Source organism: Paramacrobiotus metropolitanus, unplaced genomic scaffold (assembly GCF_019649055.1).
Source record: "Paramacrobiotus metropolitanus isolate TYO unplaced genomic scaffold, Prichtersi_v1.0 Parri_scaffold0000126, whole genome shotgun sequence".
In the NCBI taxonomy this organism is placed as follows: domain Eukaryota; kingdom Metazoa; phylum Tardigrada; class Eutardigrada; order Parachela; family Macrobiotidae; genus Paramacrobiotus; species Paramacrobiotus metropolitanus.
In genome coordinates, this window is record NW_026570346.1 from 221,520 (window position 1) to 239,110 (window position 17,591).

Below are 17,591 nucleotides of genomic sequence, written 5' to 3' on the forward strand. Positions count from 1 at the left end.
TGCTGCTATCTAAGTTCTAGCACAATTTCGGCAAGAAAGTCTGAACAACTCCCGCAGTCCTCAGTGATGGATGATTACGAAGAACCACCTGGTCAAATGCACGTTTGCAACGATCAAACACGTAGCAGAGACCAAGTCAAATCTATGTATCTTTTACAGTTGAGCATTAACTATGTATGTTACTATTAAATGAATGCGGATAACAATTCTCGGGCGACATCGTCAAGATTGATAACGACGATACTAAAAACAGGCTGATGTGAAACTTGTTCCGTGAATAATTAGGAGAGGCCAAATTCTTGGCTGCGTTTATCCAAAAAATGGCTTGTCGAACATACTGTGTTGTCGAGTCAACTTGGCACCTTTTTTTACAGTGAGTCGTAGTACTTAATGCTGCATTATAACTGCAGAGAAGAGGCTCTAACTCGCCGGAAGCGGAAGTCGGTTTGGCAAACCGAACACCACCATCGGCCGGCGGCTCCGTGTCGGACTGTCGGTAGCCATGTTTTCGGGGTAGAGATGTTTGCATTTGCAGTTTTTTGTTGGCTCTCAACACAATGATATTGAAAGTTGAGACTAGCCACCACTGCTTTGTATTAGAGACTTCATGGTATTACCGTGGACCGTGAAAGAGTCCAGGACAGTGATCCAGACTGACAGGACCCTGTGTAGTGTATGACGTAACTAACTAGGGATAAATGCGCAACGCACGACATCCAGTTTACGTAGTACACTTTTATATCCCATTCATATGTCACTACAGATGCTCCCGCAGCAGAATGCTGCGGGGCTAAAAGACCAGCAAGTTACTCAGACGACGATGGCTAGCAACTGAAGAATCTACCAGATCGAAGATCTGGCAGATGGAGAAAATCACTATCGGAAAACAGCAAAACAACTTAGCACCCGCACCAGTGCAGGTGTGCGGGGAGGCCACTCCTCCTTACAATGGTAAACACTAAACACTTTGTTTTGCACGTACTGCTACTGAATCCAATGGCGAGACCCGTACCACAAGTTTTGGAAAGTCGTGTTCTGCTTTAGCGCAGCGACATATTGGCAAAGGCAATGAACGGAGACTTTTCTTTCGTCTTACTTCATGGCTCCCGGGTTTGTTTAAAGTAGGAATCGCAGTTATGTTTTTACCGTTATTATTACCGTTATTATACCGTTATTATTGTTTTTACCGTATTTTCGTAGTTTTCGTGGAACACGGATCGAGTTTGAACGAAGCAGTGCAGCGGTCTGAGGAAATTCGCCACGCGTGCAGTTTACCTCAGTTTGAAACCTTGAATTTCTGCATCTGACTGCACTCTTACCCTTTTGCAGTTTCATTTCACCGATATTTTCCCAACCCGACGACGATTTAAGCCCGCAAACTTTGGTCGGAGCACGTTTTGAACCCGGACACTTTTATTGGATCATGAATTTCGCAGGGACACTTCAGTCGCGCTACGTTTTAATCCCGGACACTTTGGTCGGACCACGTTTTCAGCCCGAAGATTTTAGTCGGACCACTGCTTGTAAACTACTCAACCAACTCTGCGTATGTAAGCATATAACTGATTAATAATACAGAGTCTTGTGACGATTGACTCGAATCTGTTCCCAATTCCTTATTTACTAATTCATTAAAGACTCCGGCATAATGCGTGGTCCTGATTCATGAAACTGAAAGTTTTCCCCAGTCCAGCAAAGTTCGCGTTTTAGCTGTGGAGAGTCTCGAATCGAGACAATGGTGGGATGGTCGGTTTTACGATAGTTCGTTCTTCACTTTTCCCACAGAATATTTGCTCTTTTTGAAATTTTCCTTAAGCGTTTGATTTTCTTCGGTTGACCAGCTACGGTAAATCTACATTAATCTAACGGATATCCAATAATATGCAGACGTAATGTGTATCTAAGCAGGGCGCGATCCGAGGGAAACCGAGATACGGCTGAAAAAGGCGCCGATGGGGGAATCGAAGCCCGGCTACGTCGTTAGACCCGCGTAGGCAGTACCACTGCACCACGGCGCAAATACGTTGAAATCCTTTGAAAGACTTTATCGCAGTACGTGAGCCGCTTCTCCGCTCACATGTAGGTTACTGTATCGGGCTGGCTAACTCGAAACAATTTTGTTTAGATCATTTTTTGTGTTAAGAGTGGAAATTTCGTTAAGGGTTACGCGTTTATTTAAAAAAGAGAGAAACAGAAAATGCAGTTAGCGGCTTCAGGAGATCAAATGCTCAGTAAAATTGATTAAATACGGTTTGCGGCTGGTGAAATTAATCTGATGGGCAGTTTACTGGGATATTCCAGTTAGTAGTTAGTAGTCCAGTTAAAGACCGTAGGCGTGTGTGTCGAGTGCGTATACCTAAGGAACCATAATTATAGTGACAGCGTTTCAAATGCAAAAAAATCAAACTTTCTATTACTTAAAGGCAGTGCTCTCCCATCTTGCAGTGAAAAATGAACCGCCTACTTCTGTTCCAGGTATTTCGACGGCTTCTAATGGACAACAAGTCCATCAGCTGTCGGCGTACCGTAGCAGTTCCAATGGAAAATGATGAATGCTGGCTGGGATATATCCAGGATGTTGCCGGTGACCATGTCCATGTTGACTTTGATTCCGCCACAGCGCCTGTGGGCTACATGCATGATACGCGAGTCTGGCCGCTGCAGTGTATGTCCGGTTATGAAGATAAATACCGCAGGCTCCCGCAGCACGTCAGTATTCACAGCCCTCCGTCTTGTGACTGTGCTGCTTGTGACCTTGTCTCTCACCATTGCCAAGGAACTTACTCCCTTTCCACAAACTTGCCGCTCAGCATCCAAGCAGACCTCTTTTGCAAAACTTACGGGATCCAGTCTTCCTTGCGCCGCCTCACAAGGAGAACAGGTATCGCTTCCACATCCATTTCAAGGCCGATAGCTGCATCCCTGTCATGCTTGAGACTGCGACCATGAACGGCGGGGGTTGCTTTCTCCAATATCTCGTGGCCGTCTTCTCCGATTTTTGCATCAATGTCCCCGCTGTCCACAGCAGAGACGTTGCTGCAGGTAGTGGAGAATACGGCCACAGGTAAACCAACACCTCACCATGACGGATCGAGCGGAGTCGGCGGAGTACCTCGAGGGTTGGTATTCATTGATTGAGTAAAATCAGCTAAATTAATATTAATACCGTATTAGACGCCGATGTAAAATAAACAGAGTATATAATTTTATTTACTGCACAGATAGCATGCGTTTCCTCGTTTCCTCTTCCGCTAGTACCACGGTACTATAGCATTATGTTAACGAAGGAGCTGTCCTGCTGACCGACAACTTGCTGGCGACTTGCTGACCGACGAAACGATGACCTGACTATTTGTTGAAACGAGAAATCGTTGAACGCCATTTCGCTGAATAACTTTTCCTGAACACCGACAACTTCCTTACGACCTTTTCCTGGCTTCAAACCCCACTTTCTTACACCATTTTACTTCAGGTACAGCGGTTTCCGGCCGGATGACAGTCCGCGCGCATGGGAGGATGTCGACCTCCGAACAGTCGATCTTACCGAACTCAGCAGACTGGCGCTGTGGGGAATCAACGAGCTGCTCAACGTCCGGATTTGAATTGTGCGAGGCTGCAAAATGCCTCTTGCAAAAGGCTTCTTGCCAGGTAAACGCTACACGCATCAGCAGCAAATGCATGTATGGGCTATGTTTACACTACAAGGCCAAGAGGTTACATGCAGCCTGCAGAGATTTCGATTTGTGAATTGTTGACAGGGGAAGTATATGTATTGCTGGTGTTATACGGAGTGTGATGACTTTACTGACTCGACTAGCCGTAGTGTTGCAGATATAATGTTCTTCGTGAATAAGGATATGTGATAGTGCCGAATTGTAACCGGCTTGGCTACTCAATAACTAATCAATCAAACTATTCCAACTTGGCTTGGCAAGGCTTAAATTACTGCCGTTAAGAGTTAAAGTCTATCATCGTGCTCCACTAAACATTCTACACGAATTCGTGAATATTATCAAGGTGCTCGTGGTCAACCTTTTTGACAAGCCAATTCCACATTTTTCTCGCATTATCTTTCGTGTGCGTTCCATAATCCCACTAATTCGTAGTTATTTTTTTGCTTCTTTTGTTTCGATTCTTGGTGGAATACATGTGCGTTACGTCAAGGAGACTGCAGAGATTATTTTGGGATACGGCAATGACAGATACCTACATACGTAGAGGATACGAAGAATGTGCAACACTGCTGTTGTACGAGTATTTAGCGGAGAAACGCAATTTGAGGAATTTAGCAGATCCGCTCCAATGAACCACTGACTCACTGATTCGGCTCGTGGAATATTTCCGCAATATCGTGAGCAACATTTGCTGTCCTGTCCATGGCTGCGAAGTGCTTTTGGAAGCCGAAAACAACGAACGTGCACTTGTCCGTCCCGATGCGCAGATGAAAACGACAGCTGTCCCGAATGTCTTCAAAGCTCGCGCAGAATACCGATCCAGTGATGCTTGCGAGCAGCGCTAGATTGGTCTTCGCCGCGAGCGTGGAGGCCAGCAGTAGAAGTGGTTCATCGAACGGCCACCGGCTTATAATTTGGCACCGATGAACGGCTGCAGTATTCGATGCTTCATGGATTCCAGGCAAGCGGGTGGAGATGCTTCGGTTTGTCTCATATTTCGGTCACTTTAAGTGTACTTCCTTTTGCCTCATATTTCTGTACTTTAAAGATACGTTATCGTATTCGGACCCCTGGTGTTCTGGCGGTCCGTTTCGCTTTCGCCCAGCAAAGTGGCCAAGCGAAAGTGAAACGGACCGCCGCATCCATCGCGGAGAGAGGCGAACACCGGCATACTGCAGTACTGGTCGCGATGCAGTTTCAGCCCAGAAGTGCAGCGGTCGCGCTTGCAAAGCATGGACACAGTGTACAGGCGCTGTGGAGTCATCGACGTCCACCAACACGTTGTCACCGTTGATGTCTTGGATGTGTCCGAGCCAGTAGATATCCTTCTACATCTGTACTGCCACGATGTTTCAATAGCCGATGGGCTACTCGCCAACCAGGGGCTGTCGGAATGCATGGGAATCCATTTAACTCACCAAAGTCAGCTACCAGAAAGAACGTGTATACCAATTTGAAAATCGGTGGTTCTTCCTCAAATAATTCAATAAAAAAAATTATTTTTTCGGAAATTTTCTTGACCATAGATCAAGCAAGTAGAGGCTTTTCGCAAAAGACACCATAACCATACCTTAACCATACCTTATCGTGTAGCTAGACACCGCCGTCGGAGTGACAGTGTACAGGATACCTTAAAACCAGCGCAGTTGTTTTCTAGAGATCTTCGTATTTATTTTTTTTTCTCGTGCTACACGGTATGGCATCCTTTGGAACATCAAAATTCAAGTTCTCCGATGTTTTCTGTGCTAGAAAAGCTTAGCTCTAACGAAGTTAAAGTGTATGGGAACTAAGAGGAGCCTTTGGAAGTCAGCTACCATACAACGAATTTGTATGGTATCCGCACTTACCATACGCTCGCACTTAACCATAGCGTATGGTTAAGTGTAGTGCTATGGTTAAGTGGAGCAGTTGCGAAAAATGTCTATTAAATAGGTAGGCTGTGCTTCTCTAAAACTGCTAGAGGACGGTATCTTTATTTTCTGTTTACGAGACAAGGGCCGAAAAAGTATAGACAACACACACTCTCGCCCGGTTGGCGTAAGTACAGAAGCATTCATACGTTTGCTGCTCATACATGTAGCAAGTATTATCAAAAAATCATAATAATATTATCCAAGAGCGCTACAAGTCATGCATTGTTACTACTCAAACGTTGAAGATCTCATAGATTCCCCACAAAGCCAGTGTGCTGAGTTGGTCAAGATCGACACTTCTCAAGTCAACATCATCCCACGCGTGCGGACTGCCATCCGGCCAGAATCCGCTGTACCTGCAGCAAATTAGAAAAAAACCGTCAATTAAATCACTGCTGCAGTTTTTTCTACCGCCCCAAGTTACATGCTTAGGAAGTGACGGATGGACTGCCATTCCTCCGGGTAAACCAGCGTGTTGCGCCAGCGAGTGCGCACCGCCGCCACTTTGGCGAAGACGTCGGGCGTGGCCGGTGGGAAGGAGCGGTCCAGGGCGCACATGAACGCCCGGCTGATGTGCTCCCGGCCGTCGCGCCACACACAAGCCAAGTGCGGAATGGTCAGCGTCCCATTCAGAACCGACTGCGGGTTTTCCGGACTGGCCGTGCTGATGAAGCGCTCTTCGTGATCCGGTAAGGGAGTACAGGGCGTCATAAGGGCATCCACATCCGATCGCATCACGCCCAACAGCGCTCCGCACAATTTCCATCCACGAACGATGAGTTGTTCGCAGACCGGTTCGAAGACCTGAAGCACTGCAGGAACCACGTATGTCAGGCAGAAGGACTTCAACACGAGGAACGGCAGCTTTATGTCGCTGACTTTCAGTAACTTCTGCACCAAGCGCGCGCAGTGCCAGTCGAACAGCTCCGCATCCCAGTCGTGGGCGCGTGCCGTGATGGTGACGCTCTTCGTGTGACGGGTGATGCTCCGCAACAACACTCCCGCCGTGCGGCAACACTGGTGCTCCCCGTACGGTGTCGGAGTCAGGTTCTCGGTTAGAATACTGATGTGGTGCGTCGCGTGGGGATTGGTCAGGATCAGTTGCCACAATGCACACACTCTATATAGCAAACTACCGTTTATCTACAGTTAATTGTTTCAGTTTCTTAGACATTGTACAGAATAATAATTAACAGCGAATTTACCGCATGGCGCGAGCCTGCGTGTGCAAATCCAGAAATTCCAGGATCTCGGTCACGAGTACGAGTGGGAGATGGCACAAACAGCCGGCCGTGCAGGTTGTGCCGGTATCCTTGGCCATCATCTCATCACTTTCTGCGAAGCCCCCAAAGCCTTGAAATAAGAGGAACAGCCAGCATATATGAAAGTTGAATAAATCTTGCAGGATTTAAAAGGCACTTTCCCATAGGAACTGCCGCAGAATATTTGTGATTTTTTGTTTACTTACTGCCGGTCCGAGGAGTCGAATGGCTACCAGTACGAGTACGTTTCTGGCATTTGGCAAGTGCTGCTTATTCCGTCCGTCACATGACAAGCTTTTCGCGACTATCACATTGTATCGCATATAATTTTGTTCAGTTACTAGACATCTCCTGAATTTGAAAACCTGATCAGATACTTTGCACTGAGAAACTTATTGTTGGCGACGCTCTAGACGTGTTGCGATACTAGTTGTTTACTACAAACGGCTGTAAGGATTTAGTATTTCGGTTATTTAAAAGCATTTGTGTGGTTGACGATTAACTTCTCCAATTGCAGCGGAATGGAGCCATACCGCTACAATTTTGGAGCTCACGGTCACCTATCGTCTTAATTTTAAATTACTGTGCCATAAAATTATGTTCAACAAAACAGGTGTCAAATTGGGTATTCTTTTTTTATAACCTTTTATGGTACCAGCTTGACATCCCGCAAATAGGTCCTTGATACCCGAACAGTGACGGTATCAAATTACAAAGTCTGAGCTTTTAGGGTAAACGGTTACAAATGGCATGCAGTAAATGCATATCACAGAAATCTTCTAATCAAAGAAATTTTTTTTTATAAAAATAGAGAATAAATGGGCTGTCTATAGTAACCGACAGCAGGGTGCCGTGCTAAGATGTTCATAAAGCTATCTGTATTTAGTGGAATAAATACTTAACATTAATCTAACGTAATAACCGAGCGCAGACTGCAAGGTGCAACCATTCACGGTTGAACCATATAATAACCGTACGTCGGCGTACTATGCTAGCTAGAAGCTACTAGCCTACTACCACCCCTACTAGCGAGGTTACGTGTGTGACAATGATTGCGCTAGCAATCATTGCCACGTATACACTTAATAGTCTTGTATATAAGTCTTTAGCACTAACGAAACTTATTAAGTTTCGTTAGTGCTAAAGTGGATTTTACTCCGGGAATTAACAAACCCTCCGAGCACTCCGCTGTCTGGGCCACAAGAGCCATGGGCACACTGGCACGGCATGTTGCATGCTGGTCCAGTATATTCCGCAGAATCTCCGCTGTCCATTGAATGGTTGCACTGTCTGTTTGGCTACCCACGACAATGAACGTGCACTGATCCGACCCGATTCGCAGATGGAAACGACAGCTGTCCTCCATGTCCGAAAGCGACGGGTGCGAAGTGTACAGTTGGCGAAATGTGTCAATGAAACGCGTTGCCTCCGTGGCACTTTCCACAACCAATTGTGACGTAGCAAAGGGGAATTCAAGGCGCGTGTAGAGAATGCCGCTCGTTCGGGCCAGCAGCAGCGGCTCGCCGAATGGCAGTCGGCTGACGATCTGGCACCGATCCACAACGGAAATTTGAGTTACCGGCGCTGTGTCACTTGCTGGCAAGCTGTCTGTGGAGATAAAAAACATTTTGCAGTCCTTAACAAAACTCAGCACACTGACGGGACGGAAACGGAAGGGACCATCCTGCTCATCGCGAAGAGCTGCGAATGCTGACATGTTCTCATATTCGACACCTTCACTGGACACCAACTGTAGCGGCCAGACGCGCGAAGCGGGGATGTTACGTGCAGGCACTGTGGACGAATCAAAGTCAACCAGCACCTTGTCACCGTTAATGTCCTGGATGAATCCCAGCCAGCACATATCTTTTGCCATCTGTACAACGACGGTGTTCTGATAGCTGATGAAATCTCTGCCAGCCAAACGTCGCCGGAATGCCGGATACACTGATCTGCGCTCTATTTTGTACTGTAATGGAAAAGCACAAAGGTCAATAATTACCGAACGATAATGTAGCAGATCTGTTATATCTTCAATTGCGCGCACTTTCTTACCATTTGATTGTCGATTTACTGAAGTCACTTTTTTTCGGGGACATATACATGTTAAAAATGTTTGAGCCTTAAAGCTTGTTGGTGTCTAAAGATATCTTCTTACCTGACAATAGTAAAGCATTCGTAGTCTTTGTTGTTTGGAGAGTGGCCAGCTTTATGCTAATTTATAATTTTTTTGATTATTATTTGCGGTTATTTTAAAAAAATATGTGGTACATAAAGCTACGCTTCGGAAGCTTACCGTGACTTCACCAAGCACAAAATATGGCCGATCACCATTCTCCATACATTTACGGTGTGGTGGGTTAACAATACTGCTGCATACTTTGCCATAAGATCGAGGACGAAAAACCAAAATCTTCCCGCTATTAACCATGTTACGAAAAGGATAGATATAGGCCTTGAGAGCCGCAGATTTAGCCGACCGGGCGAGTCGCTTCCCGAAACTATTCCCGAAACTATTCAGAAATAAGAATCCGGACCCGACTTATATAAAAGACTGTTTGTGATCTAAAATGCCGAGCAACAAACAATAGAAAATGTAGGGAGGCACGTGGGACCAGACCCCAGCTTGGTGGGGTATTGCTGAAGTCTGTGACACTGGGTTGGACTGGGTTGGAGTCCGTATGACTTCTGTGACTGTGACCGTCAGGGACTGTGCCAGACTGGGCCTGGAAACGCGGGGACTGCGACCCCATTCTAGGGGTAGTGTTCGTTTCTGCACTTAACGCTAAATCAACGAAAGCGCACTTCCGGTCACTTTTTAACTGAAGTTAAAAATGTGCATATATGCTTTCGGCTCATGCGGTCTCACCTTGTGGAACGTCCACTGGGTGTTCTAAAACACTTCCTAACGCAGAAAGACTTACCTGCCGTATGCCGTAGGGCTGCCGGAAAATTAAAGTAGTCTCATAGGTCACAGTGACCGTGCATTTTCGGAAACTTTTCAAGCTCCGCGCGTTTGCGAACCGGGTTCATGCGAATACAGATGAAAACTAACAAACAGTAAAGCTCCGTAAATGGGTGCCGGAGTAAAAAATAATATCCTAACGCTGAGCTGCCACTGTATTATGCGACTCAGCATGGCAAGTGGCAACGTTTACAAATATTACGTAGCGCATGAGTAGTTCCTTGCTGGGACGTTGCAAAATCTGTGCAAGTTAGTGACTTCACCATAAGCGCCTACGGCGATGTCATTTCGCGGCAAATCATCGTTTAGAAACGTCTAAATCGGCAAGCTGTTGTGTTGGGGCACTTTTGTTAGCAGTTACGGTAGTTGATAGCTAACAACAAGGAGACTTGGAACATTGTGCTATTCCTGGTTCCGTACCACAGAGTTTCAAGTAGTATTAAACCCCGTAAAATTTCTATAACGCTTAATTTTTTATGGATTTTCGAGTATTTGTGATGCTTAATCCATTAAAAATCCGAGTAAAACGCTATCAGTTATAAGAAAACCTTTCGAGAAAATTGTTGAATTGCCATAATAGATGCTCCAACAGCCCGATCCCAACTGAATAACTGAGCCATTTGTTTCGCTCCGATCTGCCCATATATATTAATTAACGTGAAAAACAAAAAAAGTTCCCCGATAAATGTCAGCGGTAAGTACTAAGTACGTTAAGCAAATGTAAGCGAATGCCTATTCGGATCTATCCCTAATCACGCATTTTTCCCTCTGTAATTTCAGTTCGATTTGACCAATAAAAGCAGTAATCTACAAGGAAATAATAAAATGTAAATCTGTTTCTCAGCAAAGACAGTTTTAAATAACTGCCTTAACTGCCTCAGCGTTCCAGAGCTTCTGTATATTTTACGGACAAGTCAGTGCTACGGGTATCCCGATCTACTGAGAGAATTTGATGGTTTAATGCGGAAAACCGGCGTTTCGATTGTGAACGTTGCGGTGACCGATACGCAATGGATGCAGATGTGTCTTCCGGTTGGTCGCGAAGGACTGGGCATACGGCGTGCAAAGGAGATAGCACTGTTGGCGTTAATCGCTTCGACTTCCTCGGTATCGCAGATATGTTTCAGCTGGTGTGCTTGCCAAATTGGAACCACATGGAACATCACACACAACAGATCGTCGTCCCGACGGCTGCACAACTTTCGCCTGGAAGCGCGGTATGTGTCTCGCTTGGGACGTGACATGTGTAGACACGGTGGCGGTTTCTCATCTCAAAACCACCTCCACAACCGCGGGAACGGTAGCGGCACAAGCCGAAGAGAAGAAATCGAGACTGTATTCCTAACAGTACCAGTAACATACCACGAATTTCTGCGACAACGATTGCCGCTAGAAATCCAAAGAGGGAACGCGACATCTGTACTCGGGACCTTGGGCGAAGCGGATAAAATGAATGAGATTTACCTGTTATAAATAACTCTTTCTTTAATACTTTGTTATGTTACGATATCTTGCGCCTTATGTTCGATTTGACCAATAAAGACATATAAAATCATGTTCGGAAATATGTACTTCAACTCCGTGGAGCCACTTCATCTAACGACTACAGCAATTTAATATACCAACTGAAATCTATTGATTTGGATAAAAAAATTAAAATCTAATTTGACCATAATCAACATCCAAACAGCCGATTTTTGGTTATAATCCGGGTTAGCGGGTGTATATATGAACATGTTAATCGATCCTGATCATAACGAAAAGAATTATTTATTTTCGCCTAAAACTATTAATAACCTAGATCCATAAACGCCGAAGTATTAAGCTGTTACAGTTTAAGAAAAACTGATCAAACAGGCTGTTCGTGATGGTTAGCTTTAAAAAAATTTGAAAATAGCGTTCGTTAAGAAGTCCAGAAATTAGATAGCAGCTAAAGAAACTGGTCCTTATCATCTCACGCCAATCACCAATGGGATGCCACAAAGGCTGCTGAGCGAGCGAGCGACCGAGCTACCACTACTGACCGGACATACACCACCGGACACACTCCACTCTTCAGCGAAAATAGTCTGTCAAGTGATTAAGTCATCAAACTGGCGATATTGATTAAACGTTCATTCGAAATCAAATAAATTATAGTGGCCGTATATAGGCGCGGAGGGAAGCCGAAGCTGTTTCTTGTAAGTATAGAAGATATGTTTGTCAGCAGCGACGAATTTAAAAAATTAGGTACTAAATAATAAATTACATGAGAATGTAAATATATCATATATTGTTACGTATATAATTATTAAATAGTACATGAGAATCTCATAGCATTAAGAAAAAGGTCAACCATACGCGCGGCCTCCCCACAGACTGGCAATTCTCTAAACAAAACTTTTTCAAAAAAAATCTGAAACCACAGTTAGATCGGCCTTGGTACAGAAGAGCGGCCTTGGTACAGAACAGCTTCACATGACTTTTTGTTGAATACGTCCGATTAAAACCTTGCCGGTACGATGCCGCAGATCCAATCCAGTTTCAAGGTGACCATGAAACTTAAAAAAATTTTGCCTGGATACAAGACGTAACATAGGTACAATACATTATTAAATACGCAAATTAAACGGAAAAAAAACTGAGCAACACCAACCACAAAATTAAGAAATCACAAGTCAGCTTGACGAGTTTTATTGTCGGCACATTTTTAAACTAGGACGGTTTGGCATGTTGTATTTCCAAACATACGGACAGTGCGCTACAAATATGTACTGTGAGATTTTCCGGCTGTTCGACAATGGTAGGACCACTGTTCTAAAAAAATCGCAAAAAGCAAAGAGACCGAACAAAGTGACCGAGCTCCCACCACTGTCCAGTGAGGAAAATCGCTAATTGAGTGAATGATTTTACGAGTTACCACTACTGTCCAGTTTAGCAAAATCGATAATTGAGTGAATGAGTTACCGAGTTACCACTACTGTCCAGTTAGAAAAATCGGTAATTGAGTGAATGAGTTACCGAGTTACCACTACTGCCCAGTTAGCAAAATCGATAAAGTGAATGAGTTACCGAGTAACCACTACTGTCCAGTGAAGAAAATCGCTAATTTAGTGAGTGAGTTATCGAGCCCCCATCACTGTACAGTGAGCAAAATCGCTTACTAAGTGGGGGATTTACCGAGCTTAAATGTCTGTGTGTTAGCAGTTTATACAGTACAAAAAAATGACAACTACATAATTATGTCACCTGGTTGGCGCCGGCAAGACGACTTCCGAACAATTTTTAATATGCAGCAACCGTCCAAATAAAATAAAACAAATAAACCAGAATCTATCTCCTCCCGGGGGTTAAAAGGTAAAGTGCCTAACACAGATGCAACATTTCCCTTGATAACAGCGAAACTAAACCGTTGTTTAAGGAAAGCAGTAGTCCGCGCTTCTGTGAATGCGCAAAACTTTTGCGGCTGAATTCCATAAAGTCGTTTCAGCAGCAAAAGGTTATACGCAGTAGCCTCACCCACTTATGATGTTCGTTTAGCCCCCTTTTAAAGTGAGTTTTGATGAGAAAGCCGACCTTCCAATAGAGCTTAGGGAACGTCAGCCAGGACCAATGAGCGACTTCCGTCCGAGAATACCGGCATTCAGAACATGTATTCAAAAGTGCAGGGTACAGCGCGAATCGGCTGGAAATTTAGCTGGCCTTACGCAATTCTCACAGTGTACAAGTTCTCTTCAAATGCAGGGTTAGAGTACAGAAAATTTTTTAGAGTTCTCGGTTCTCAAATTCGTTGCGCAAAATCGGTTTGCAACCAACTGATTAATACAATGTAGGACTAAATGATCGCGTACTCTCATTTCCACATGCCATACGCATATGACGCAGTGCACCGTACGATTAAACAAAAATATCCGGCTGTCGTACAAGTGCACTGTACAAGATTGTCCGGTAATTTCCATCGCATCAGAAAACCGAAACACACAAATTCACAGGTTACGCCAAACTCCATACCACGGCGCGCTACGCCACGCTGATCAAACACGTAACATGCTTTTGGCTTGCTGGTGGCTTGGTGCACCAGATAATTTACGAGAGTATTAGTTACTGCCTTGCGGAAGGTGGCTAGAAAATGGTCGGTGCAGTAAGCGACCATCTAACTGCGGAGCGCATTTAGGAAATCTGACGAATGTACGAGTAGTGAAGTGGCCACCGTTATAAGCGCAACCTTCGCGCTAGCTGTACCTTTACGATGGAATTACCGGACAAGCTTGTACCACATGCGTACAGAATGCTGGGGAGGGGGTGCGTGACCGCTTAATTTTAGTTAGATGGCAGTATTTCCTTAATTTTCCATAAATTAGGCAAAAAAATGTTACGAAGCGTCGGTAAATCATGCAAAAAATCTTATAGGAAGCGACATTTTGCAGGCTTTTAAAGAAGGTTGGCATTTGTAGGGTGCGGATGGAAGGACGACGACGTACTGATCGCTCTGACGACTCCGACCGAAGCAACAGGACACATTCCTTACTCACAACCGGAATCCCGGTCAGGCGGATCTTCCACTCAGTCGTCTAATTTGCGCCCGAGTGTGCAGGTACCTCATATAAGAGCTAACTTAACTGATGAACAGCTGGCTAACAGGTCAGTCGGACCGGGTCTACGGGCCGACACACCGCTACCGCGGTCGCAGCCTTTGCCACCTCGAGCGATCCCGTCGCAACACTTGCCGCCAGAGACATTCCCCGATGAAACCGGACTCTTGGTCACCGCCGCAGCAGTTGGCAGTCAGCCAAGCTCTTCGTCGGGTCAATCGATCCGACAACCGCGTAGCCATACTGGCCCGCGACTAATTCTCTATGGTGGCCTACCGACCACTCAACCGATTAGTAGCAGTCGGACCAACGGTCCAGACTACGCCAGTCCACGTCGGACCAAGGCCGTGCTACACTCCACCGCCATACTACAATTCCCACTACGGATATCCACCGTATCCTGCGCCTGGCCCTTCGAACCAGCCGTAGCCGGATCCGAATAAGTGGCGATGCCCACCACCGTGGGCGTATCCGCCAGGACCTTATGGATATCCACCGCCATACGGTGGTTATGGTGGATACGACGAACCGCTCTACTACCCTCCAGCGACAGAACCTGAACCTACGGTTCAGGCGCCGACGGACCCAACTTTATCAGCTCCAAAAACGGCCCCGAAGGCATTCCGATCGGAACAGCCGCCGCCACCTCAGCCGACCACATCACGACTCAACGAGTTACGTGATTACCCATTACAGGTATTTGTGGATGGGGTATATACTGCATACCATCGGCCAGAAGACCTTCCACCGGAAATGGCGGCCCAACTTCGCATTAATGAACCGGACCATACTGCATGGCCCGCACCGAACCCAGTGTTGGCCGGGCGTGACCAGACTTTCCCACCGACAGAACATTGTGTCATCGCCAGCACCACAGCCAGGCGATGTTGTGTGCCAAATTTAGTCAGTGTCAACGCCGTCAACGCGGTCCGAGTCCCCAGATGAACCTTTGGCTGACGGCAGAACGCCACTCGACATCCTCCAGGAGAATCTTGTGTAAGCAGAGAATTCCATCCTAGAATTGGAGACCATGATCCGCGAAATGGACAGACATAACCCTCACCACTGTGAGCAGATTAAACGGATCATTAAAGATCAGGATGGGTTCCGACGCCTAGCGCACGTACTCAGCGAAGAAATCGCAACCCGCCGGGCCCAGCACGAAATATTCCCGTTGCATGACCAAACTGGTCAGGCCCTACTGGCGACATCTCACAGGCTGAGATGGCAGCTGGAACAACATCGGATGGCGCACCAGTTTAGGACAAGAGGGTCCACAGCACCATCGCGTCCGCCTCCAGCGCCATCAGCGCCACCACCTCCATTGGACCAAACCGTCGTAGTAACCGCTACGACGGGGGAAACTTCATCAGCACCAGTGGCCACGCCTGCGCCAACCGACTGGGCAATGGCCACTGGCTCGGACCAGCGTGAACCGACATCATCCCCGTATGGCCTACGGGCTATTCCGGAGTCAACACCCCTGGAACGCGTACTTCACGCTGCGGAGGCCCTCCACGAGGACATCCGCATAACCATCCGTGGCCTAACAGGCACGGACATTGCAGCTATCCGAAGAAAGGTTGCCCTGGACTTAGAACTCCAGCGCACGTTGGAATATATATGATGCGACTTCGACGGGCCATGTTACAGTATATGGAGTAGCCACTGAATACCGGCAACGCTGCGCTAGAAATGCGCAGCTTCCTCAACCGAGGATACCAGCTGGGCCTGATCGAGCAAGCACTCAACCGCGTGTTACCCAAACACCGACCAGGGCAGCCAACACGCGGAGCCCAAGTTAGACTCTTGACGCCGACCCAATCCTCAGGCCGTCGACCGGCGGAAAAACTGAGAGATCGGAACAGGCGCGTCATGCAGATTTTAGCTGATAGATTTGCAGCGGGACCAGTACCCAGCCGACCAGCCACTCCATCCCAATCGGAAACGGAGACTGACAGCGACATTGAATGGTTGGACGGAATCCCTGACCCGATCCCTGTACCAGGACTAGGGTCCCGCATAACCGAAAACTTCCGCCCGAATGACAAGTCGGCCCAACACCGGCCTCATTGCCCCTGCCACCGGAAATCGCGGAACGCCTGGAACACATCATGCGAGCCACAACGGCCCGCCCCATCACCACAAGGGCAGACGCCGTGGCCAGTATCATTCAACTAGCAGAAGCGAGCGAACCAGGCCACCGAACTCTTCGCCAACAATAGGAAGAACAGCAAGAAGCTCGGTGCCAAAAAACTCGCGAAGTGGACACTGGCACGACCCAGATGACGATCCCTCTCAGGTGTTGCGAATCAGGTGTTTTAGATTAAAGCAGAATCTAAAAGAAATCCGTCCAGAATGAGTCTTTTGACACCTTAATGCGTTCAAGCTGTTTGGAATATTCTCGACCGAAAGTGAAAGTTCTCGTTCTTGTACTCGATTCTGGTACCATGTACTTACCCATAGGCGAATTTAGGTCGCTTGGGCGGAAGGGGCACTGGGAATTTGAGAACACAGTAAACAGTAAAATACATTCCTGCAAAAACCGATTGAAATTTTAAAAGTACTTAATTACACTGATTCAGTTTTTGAGAAACTGCATTCAAAAATGTGCGTGTAGAACAAGGTATCGGATCGAAAAATATATCGAAATCAGTGAATTATGATTTAAATATTGCCAATTTTGGCGCGAAGCCAGCAAAAGTTCTCCCTGCAAAAACTGTTACAATTTTTAAAAAAATAGTATCAGTGGCAGTAATTAAAAATTTCCTAAAGTGCACGGTATTAAAGGGCATGACCCCGCCTTGTATCATGTACAGACTTTGAGTGGAAACTGAATTTCGTGCGAAGCCGATGCACATTTCTACTGCGGAAATTGCTCGAAATTCTATATAAAAATGGTTAATTATGACGAGTTTCTGATGCAAAGGATGGTCATTCAATAAATAAGTGGTTATACTTAACCGCATATGCGTGTATTATGGAATATCCAACTGCTAGCTAACGAGAGATTTCGCTGCGAAAAATGCTGGAACATCCTAAGAAACAAACATGACAGGCAAAACATTTAAAGATTGCTTGCAGCGAAAGCTAAAGGGCAAAAAGTTTTAAGGGCTGTATCATGCAAAGAGATTAGAGAAAAGGCGAACATTCGCGAGAAGCGTGAAGCCGACGGGCTTTTCAGTGCGGGGATCGCTAGAAATGCA

The 17,591-nt window shown here is 46.2% G+C and overlaps 1 protein-coding gene across 7 annotated transcripts; it reads right to left on the reverse strand.

The window, feature by feature from the left end:
* Nucleotides 1–5,650: 5,650 nt before the first annotated feature.
* Nucleotides 5,651–13,583, reverse strand: LOC129598639 (uncharacterized). 7 transcript variants are annotated; one of them, XM_055496619.1, is made up of 8 exons: nt 13,043–13,583; nt 9,774–9,899; nt 9,146–9,634; nt 9,008–9,063; nt 8,023–8,818; nt 6,793–6,940; nt 6,012–6,707; nt 5,651–5,943 (listed from the first exon to the last, which is right to left on the reverse strand). In XM_055496619.1, exons 4-8 carry the CDS (start codon nt 9,023–9,025, stop codon nt 5,820–5,822), a joined length of 1,782 nt encoding a protein of 593 aa, XP_055352594.1. In that variant the 5' UTR covers nt 9,026–9,063; nt 9,146–9,634; nt 9,774–9,899; nt 13,043–13,583; the 3' UTR covers nt 5,651–5,819. The 7 variants fall into 7 exon arrangements, with proteins under 7 accessions (XP_055352594.1, XP_055352596.1, XP_055352595.1 ...); XM_055496621.1 differs by lacking the exon at nt 13,043–13,583 and having other exon boundaries at nt 6,016–6,707; nt 9,774–10,231; XM_055496620.1 differs by lacking the exon at nt 13,043–13,583 and having other exon boundaries at nt 6,793–6,922; nt 9,774–10,230.
* Between the last annotated feature and the right edge of the window lie 4,008 nt (nt 13,584–17,591).

Excerpts from the sequence above, each read along its gene's own strand:
- LOC129598639 (XM_055496619.1), bottom strand. Across the intron at positions 6,941-8,022 it reads GACAGCGGAGTGCTCGGAGG|GCTTTGGGGGCTTCGCAGAA; the intron begins GTTTGTTAATTC and ends TCTTATTTCAAG. Across the intron at positions 6,708-6,792 it reads ACGCAGGCTCGCGCCATGCG|AGTGTGTGCATTGTGGCAAC; the intron begins GTAAATTCGCTG and ends TTTGCTATATAG.